At 41.3% G+C, this 7,800-nt stretch overlaps 1 protein-coding gene across 3 annotated transcripts; it reads right to left on the bottom strand.

The window, feature by feature from the left end:
• Window positions 1-48: 48 nt before the first annotated feature.
• On the bottom strand, window positions 49-7,548 carry e4f1 (E4F transcription factor 1). Of its 3 annotated transcripts, none has more exons than XM_008416802.2 (14): window positions 7,317-7,548; window positions 6,943-7,073; window positions 6,301-6,382; window positions 5,870-6,051; window positions 5,653-5,773; window positions 5,391-5,543; window positions 4,264-4,451; window positions 3,982-4,185; window positions 3,757-3,862; window positions 3,150-3,367; window positions 2,844-3,042; window positions 2,587-2,750; window positions 2,149-2,208; window positions 49-1,975 (listed from the first exon to the last, which is right to left on the bottom strand). In XM_008416802.2, exons 1-14 carry the CDS (start codon window positions 7,411-7,413, stop codon window positions 1,613-1,615), a joined length of 2,268 nt encoding a protein of 755 aa, XP_008415024.1. In that variant the 5' UTR covers window positions 7,414-7,548; the 3' UTR covers window positions 49-1,612. The 3 variants fall into 3 exon arrangements, with proteins under 3 accessions (XP_008415024.1, XP_008415025.1, XP_008415023.1); XM_008416803.2 differs by having other exon boundaries at window positions 3,952-4,185; window positions 6,337-6,382; window positions 7,317-7,547; XM_008416801.2 differs by having other exon boundaries at window positions 3,952-4,185; window positions 7,317-7,545.
• Window positions 7,549-7,800: the final 252 nt, after the last annotated feature.

Raw genomic sequence — 7,800 nt, 5'->3', positions numbered from 1 at the left:
AGCAGAAGTTCTAGCAAACAAACAAAAAAAAAACTTAGAAACAAGAGCTGTAAGAAAATAGCATTTATTTCAAATAAAATGTGCTTCGGCTAACACATTTTACATTTTAGCAGCTGTGTGAAATGCTAGAGGACACAATACCTCTGCAAACGGGAACACTGTATCGTGGACGGCCTTGGACAAGCAGCCCAACCTGTCAGCCTTTAAAGGTCACCGCACTTCAAATCCGAGATAAAAAGTTCAAAAACGTGACTGCGGTTGAGGCAGGGAACTGGGAATTATGCAAGATTTCCATTACAAAATCTCATCCTCAGCACTTGGAGGGTTTCAAAACATGCTGCACRTTCGTTTAAAAAAACATCACCTTTGCTTTTGAGGTTTTTTATCTGAAAGTTCAAACAACGATTCAGTGGATGAGAATTACTGCACCTTGCTAAAGATGCACCGAAACCAACTTCACTGGGATTTTATGTGATTGAGCAACACATAATTGTGAAATGGAAATTAAATACAACCATTGATTTCTTGCATCTATTATTTTAGACAAACAAGCACCTGAAAAGTGTGGCGTACTTCATTCAGGTGCCCCTAAAAAATAGAGTGCAACCCACCGCCTTCAGAAGTCACCCATTTTTTGAAAACATTTCATTTTCCTCCTGCTTCACATTTATCACATCGCATAAAATAAATGTGTGGTTGCTTTGTGACAAAAATGTGAAAAGGTTCAACGGGAAAAACTCTTTAGGCATATTTCAAAGCTTTTGTGGCATCTAGACAAACTTGGCTGCATTTCAAAATTTCTCTCACTCGGATATAACTGAATTATGCTTTTGGATTATTGAAAATTTCAATGAGCGCATAAACTTTCTTTAGGCAGAATATGGAAAATGTCCAGTACTCAGCTCAGCTCAAAATTCAAAATGAGTTCAGGAATATCCAGCTCCAGTTCTCGAGGTAGACTCTCGCAGGTTTTGGATGTTTTCTTTCTTTCTTCATGTCACCTTGCCAGACAGAAGCCTGTCGATCAACTATTCATCTTATTCAGGTGTGTCCAATCAGAAAAAATCTAAAACACGAGAGACACTTGAGTATTCAGAACTCACTTCGGATACTACCAAGTTTGATAAATACTAAGGTTTGGATGTAACAAACTAAACATAAAGAACAGAATTCTTTTTTAAAAATTCAGATCATCAATATTTAGATTCTGAAATAAAACTAATGTAGCCTAAAGATTCTAATATTTCTTTTTCTCTTGTCTAACAAAGAGTGTAGGAATCCTGTGGACTATATGGGGGGAAAAGATGAATTTGGATATGTTCTGGCCTAACATTCAAATGAATTTAGCATTAGACGTATTAAACTGTTTATTGGATCACAAATAAGTCACATCGAATGCATTTATGTTACTGATCCAGTTAATAACACTAAGAGTAGGGTAAACCTACTCCCTGTTAACATTCGTTTCTTCATTCAAAATGTCTTTTTTTTATTTCCRTCAGTAGGAGTTTTATAAAAACTTTGGCCTCAACTTCATAGTTGACTCATCCACACAAAAACTCMAACAAAYRGACTAAAAGCCAGACGAGTCCATCGGTAGAATCCTCTTTGATCATACAACTACAGTCTGAATTTCCACCTCCTCTGGGGAGGTGATGACATACTCCTCTTGCTGCTGCACCATCTGTATTCCCTCCACTGCTTCCTCTGTGGTAACCATAGTAACAGTCCCCCCGACATCCTCGACGGTGCCCGTCGTGGCCAGCAGCGTCCCGTCGCTGATGGCGGAGGCAAGCGTCATGGCCACCTGCTCTGTCAGGCTCTCCGGCGTGGCGATGGTGATGGTGTCCCCGCAGTCGGAGATGGAGGCGCTTTCCTCGTCCGCCCCGACGTTTCGCACGATGATCTGGTGGCTGGCGGCGCCGTGGGACTGGCTGACGATCTGCTGCACCACTTTCATGATCTGGTTGCCCATCTTGGAAGAACGGAAATTCGAAAGAAAAAAAAAAAAAAACGTCAGAGGACCTGTGAGACGGACTTAACGAGAACTTAACTTTGTGCATTAATGAGCTTACGTTTTGAAGTGAGCAACAGTTACATAGATAATGCATAAGTTCTCTTTAGAGCTCCCCAAACGTGCACACTGACCTCATTTTGGCTGTCCTGAATGAGTGTGACTTCTTGCTGCATTTCCTCTTCGGTTTGAGTCTAGATGGCGTGAAAGAATCGAGAAGTAGAAGAACTTTTGTTATACTTTTCATGTAGATCTCCCCGGACCGGAAGGCTCCCTGCATAAAACCCCTGAAATACTATCAGGAAATTATGAGATTGCAAATAATAAATTATGTTCCAATCAAGWTGCTTAGAGCAGATTAAAGAAGGTCATTAATTGAAAAATTATTAACCAGAACYAACGACTGGATTAATTTTGCACTAAAGAATTAATTACTTTCTGATTCTAAAAATCATTGTGTGATACGAAATAAAAGTATGATTTAAAAGTGTAAGGTTAAAACTATTTCACAGAATAAACAAATGGCTGCAGAGGTTTTTCTGTGTAATYGTCCTCCAAACATTTGCTCCCACCTTTATGATATACTCCTGTGTGTCCGCCACCACCGAGGAGAACTCCACCAGCATGGCGTGAGGATCTTCTGTGATGACTTCTGCTGCGCTCAGGCTGTCCGCAGACGCCTGCTCCTCGGCCACAACGCCCTGCTGCTCGTTGGCGTTATCCTTATTGCAGCCACCTGGTGTGTAAACAAAAAAAATATAAGATCAGCTTTGTGTCAGAGCCGTAAACGCCCGAGTCGTTTGAGTTTGCTTCTGCGCGTCGCCCTGACCTTTGGCGCGCATGTGCCGGTTGAGCGTCCCGTGCTCGGCGAAGCCCCGCCCACACTTGGGGCACTTGAAAGGCCTCTCTCCTGTGTGGTGGCGGATGTGTCGCACCAGAGAGCCTTTCTCTCTGAAGCCTCTGAAGCAGAACTCGCACACGTAAGGTTTCTCGTCGCCGTGAGTCCGTTGGTGAACTTGTAAGGCGTTCTGAGAAAAATGTAATACAAGAATTACAAAAAAAAAAAAAAAAAARAAAATAAAAGAGCCAAAACAATCAGAATTTTAGCTGTGTATGTACAGCCGCTGTAATCCACCTTGGTCTTGTATCCCTTGTTGCATCTGTGACAGTGGTAGGGCCTCTCATCCGAGTGGGCTCTCATGTGTTCGCGTACGTGTCCGATGGTTTTATACAGCTTGCCGCACTCGCCGCATTTATACCGCCTCTCGCTGACGTGGACYTCCATGTGCTTCTTTAACAGGTAGCCAGTGAGAAACTCCTTTTGACATAGCGTGCACTTAAACGGTTTATAACCTATAAAACAAGGATAAACACACAGATCATATGAAAAAAAAAAGAATCAAAACATTTTTTATCTGTATTCTTATTATAAATTGTCCCATGCATCAGAAAATGGTAGTTTATGTTTGTTCTCAGAAGAACTAACACTGACTGTGTCTGACCTGGAGGGGAATAATCTTACATCATGGGGTCCCATTACGCTACATTGTACTTTCTATTGGTCTATCACATCTAACATCAATTAAATACATAGAAGTTTGTGGTTGTAACATGACAACATGTGAAAAAGCTTAACAACAAGTTAGTAACTCATTCCTTGCACTCCAAGAAAAATTCTACGAGGAAATCTTGACTCTTGTGTATGGTACTGGAAAGAGCTGCAACGTTCAATATGGGCTTACCTAAATGACCTTTGACATGAAAACGGAAATAATTTACGCCTTTGAACGACCGACTGCAGTGCGGACAAGTGTAGAGCTTGCAGGACGCTCGATCTTCAGCCGCTTCCTGTCCAAGAAACAAGAAAACGGTTATGACTCCTGGAAAATTTCTCCAAAGCAACCTTTTTGAACAAAAAATATTTGTGAGGCACATGCCTCCTCCGTCTCTTCAAACTCTTCTTTAACCTGGATCTCAATCACACTCTGATCAACGTCAGTAGCGTCTGGAATGTCTTTGTCCAGCTCCTGCGCTGCCGGCGAGGATTCCTCCACCACCGTCTCCTCGGTGCCCAGGGCGATGCCGGAGTTGATGATGGCCTGGCAGATGAGGCTGTCGCCGGCGGCGGCRGCAGCGGCCAGAGCATCCGCCTGAGACTGGTCCACCACCACCTGGTTCAACCAAGCAACACCAGGTTGAGATACGACCGRAAGGGAAACGCACGTAAGACTTAAAGCGTGCGCTCTCACCTGCTGCTCCTGTGTTGTCCCGTCCACCTCCATTGTGAAGTGGACCTGACGGAGGACCTCCTGGGAGCCGGCCTCCACCACACTGACCACAGCAGTCTGAGCCTCCACCATCTCCTGCTCCTCAGCATGCTGCTCCACAACTACCACTTCCTGTTGGGCCACTTCCTGACCATGGTCAGTTTCAACTCCTGAAACAATCACACCGTCTCAGGACCTGCTTCCATCTACTGTGTCACTGCACTTCAAGCCAGATTAAACAGGGAGAAGTTTTGCTAAGTTTATAAATAAATTWAAACTCCACTTCAGAATATTTATAAAAATAACTGCATTGGGAGACTTACTAGAACTAAGTTATAGTAAGGTTTTAGGAAGTTAAAGTATTAAAGCTTTTACAATTGTAAGAGTTTTTAAATGTTAGCACTAATTGAGTTTCCTCCAACTCTATAGATCATCGATGTGTCCCTCCCCCACATGCTGCTGCACACAGCTGGCTAAAAGAAATCAGGCACATTTTCCCACACTTACAAAAAAAGACAAATTTAGCTATCTGGAAACACTGTCAGCGGTGAAAAACACACAGAAATCATGGTATGGATTAAAAGGAGCTTCACTGCTGTTGGCAAACTACAAGAAGCATTCATGTTAAACAGCTGACCACAGAGTAGCTGTAAGCTAGGTTAACATGACTATGTCAGCTTGTTACACCGCTGGATTTGATCCACTTGAAACATGTTGCTAAACTGACCAGAGTTTAATTTATAGGTATATTTAACTTATGCTGTACCACTAAAAAAAAAAAAACAACCAATAGGAAATGTTAATAAATTACATGACGGTTGCYATTACAATCTGTATTATATATTGGAAGTTCTTAAATACTGAATACGATTTAAAGTTCTATATTTTTCTACACATAGATTATTGGCCATCATTTTTTAAACTCAGGCTTCAAAATGGAAACCTGCAAAATTGTAACACTTAAAAGGTTAGATGAATGGATAAATAGCTGGACGGATATATGGACAGATTGACAGACTGATGGATGGATGTAGGACTTGTTGGATGTATAAATGGATGCAACTGTGCAGTGACTGCACTGCATTTMTTTTCTTTAAAATTAGTCTGACCTTTCTGCACTCCGTCTTTGTTGACCAGGATCTCTTTGTACTGGACAAACCGGATCTTCTCTGTGCAGGGAGTCAGGGATTTCAGATGTCTGGTGAGAGCCCCCGAYTCTCTGAAGGACTGCCCACACAGGGTGCACCGATACGGCCGCTCATCTGCACGCAGTGGAGAAGAAAGCAAAATAGAAAAGTTTTGATTTCTGACACAGATGTCAAAGTGAGTAAATTTCAGCAGTGCTGCGTGGCTCCAGCTCATTCTCCACACCAGTGTGCCGACGGTTGTGACGTATCAGTGAGCCTTTGGTGCGAAATGAAGTCCCGCACAGGCTACAGGAGAAGTTCTTCTGGTCACTGTGAGTTTTCATGTGAGTCCTCAAGATGTTTGTCTACGGAGTGAAACAGAATCACAGAGTGAACGAAAGTTAGAAACAAGCAACAACTAAGGTAATTGCATCATGTGGCTTATCAATTGATTGACTCACGGTTTTAAATGTCTTTTCACAAAGGTGACAGATGTAACGTCCCTCCTGATTTACTTTGAAAGTCTGCTGTTCACCGTCAGCGTTTTCAGATTGAAACGTTGCGCTTTTATCAGACTGGTCGGTGACTTTAATAGAAGCGATTTTCTTCCTATGACCTCGACCCATTGGACCATTTCTTTCATCTGCATGGAGAACAAAATAGCAGAAATTTAGCACAGTACCGCAGAGAAAATTAACTGAGCAAACATAATACATAGTTGGATAACAAATTGATAAATAACTGTGYAAAACTAATGTATTTGTAATTCAAACTATGTACTCCAATTAAAAATATGCATCTTCTGTGGTTTTTAAGGTTCTCAAGGATTCTATAGAGCAGCAGAAAAAGTAAAAAAAAAAAAAAAAAAAAGACATTAAGGTTGATAATCTACCATCGGTGGTTGTTGCTGGTTTAACTGTAGATATACCTTCAGTTTTCACCTTGGACGCTGAGCTTCCAGTACTCGAAGAGACCTAYAGAAAAGAAATCATAACAAAATGACATACTAAAGAAGTTTCATKGTTTAATTACATGAGCACAGAYGGGAGAAAAACATAGTCGTACCATAACCATACATATACCTTTTTGTTCTTAGCTGTGTTTATCTTGATGGTGAGAAAAAGAAAAAAAAAAGACTTGCTCCAGGTTGGTGTTTGCTAAGAGGAATATTTTTGCTTTTTGAGTGTTTATCTCCTTGGACTGATCTGACAACTAAATTTCCCTTTTATCTGACAGATTAAAATTGATCATGCCAAGGAAATTCAATAACYATTTGTATTATGTAAAACAATATTTGGATCTTGGCAACAACCCCAATTTATGAAGAAATTAAATATCWAATTTAGCTTTGTTTTTAAATAAAAAATTATGTTTTCTGAAGTGAACATTTATTCCTCTAGAATGTATCAACAGTAAATCAATCTGAAAGATTTCCCAGTGGATGATCAAGATTGTATTGACCACAACAACACAGTTTATTGGATAAACAAACAAAATAATAATAATTTGAGCTTAGAACTGTCTGAGGACATGCCTGCTGGTTGGCCTCCTGAGAAGCCTGTCTGGTCTCCGGGCGTTTGCAGCACTGCTGCAGCTTGTGCTGGATGAAAGCCTCCAGGCTGGAGAACTCACACCGACACCGCCCGCACTTGTGGACATCATCATCTACAAAAGGACGCAAAACAACCATGTAAATGTGAGATRCTTCACATTTCTTATGACTTTTAATCCTTACTACTGCAAGGTGCTGCATGTTTGGTACAACGTTTTCAAATGCCAACAACTGGCTAATGTTGCTAACGTTAGTTAGCTGCTGCTAGCACAATTTCATTACGAGGAAGTTAGCAAGGCCCAAACATGATAACAGAGATTGAATTTAATCTTGTTTTATGCCGTCAGGGGTCTAACCTTCATCTCCCAGTGTAGTCTGAATGGTGATGGTGTCGGTGCCGTCCGTCGTTTGCTCCTTCTCTGTTTCTGCCGTATGATTATTTTCTGCATTCATGTCGCTTAACTTCTCCGTCTCTGTCGCAACGCAGCAGCGGGGCGGGAGCAAATATGGCGGATTTACGACCGCGTAGTCATAACAACTAAAGGGCGCGTGCACGTGTGGAATGAAATAAAAAGATTTTCTGCGAGGGACTTGGTCATAAACTGTCTAATTCCTCGTCATGTGCCTCTAGAGGTGGTTCTTGTTCCGAAATAATTTACACATTTGGACAATGATGCATTTGAAACCGAAAAATCTGACTTTTGGGTTAAAATAACACTCCACACAACCTTCTATTTTGAATTAACTGAAAACAACATTAAATAGAGGGTATTGATACAATAGCTTATAAGGTCTGGGCAAGCCAGTTGTGCATAGCAGAAATATAAAAAAAACCTCATT

This window comes from Poecilia reticulata, linkage group LG8, assembly GCF_000633615.1.
Source record: "Poecilia reticulata strain Guanapo linkage group LG8, Guppy_female_1.0+MT, whole genome shotgun sequence".
In the NCBI taxonomy this organism is placed as follows: Eukaryota; Metazoa; Chordata; class Actinopteri; order Cyprinodontiformes; family Poeciliidae; genus Poecilia; species Poecilia reticulata.
Note: the sequence above shows the minus strand (reverse complement) of the source record. Positions and strands in the feature narration are given on the sequence as shown.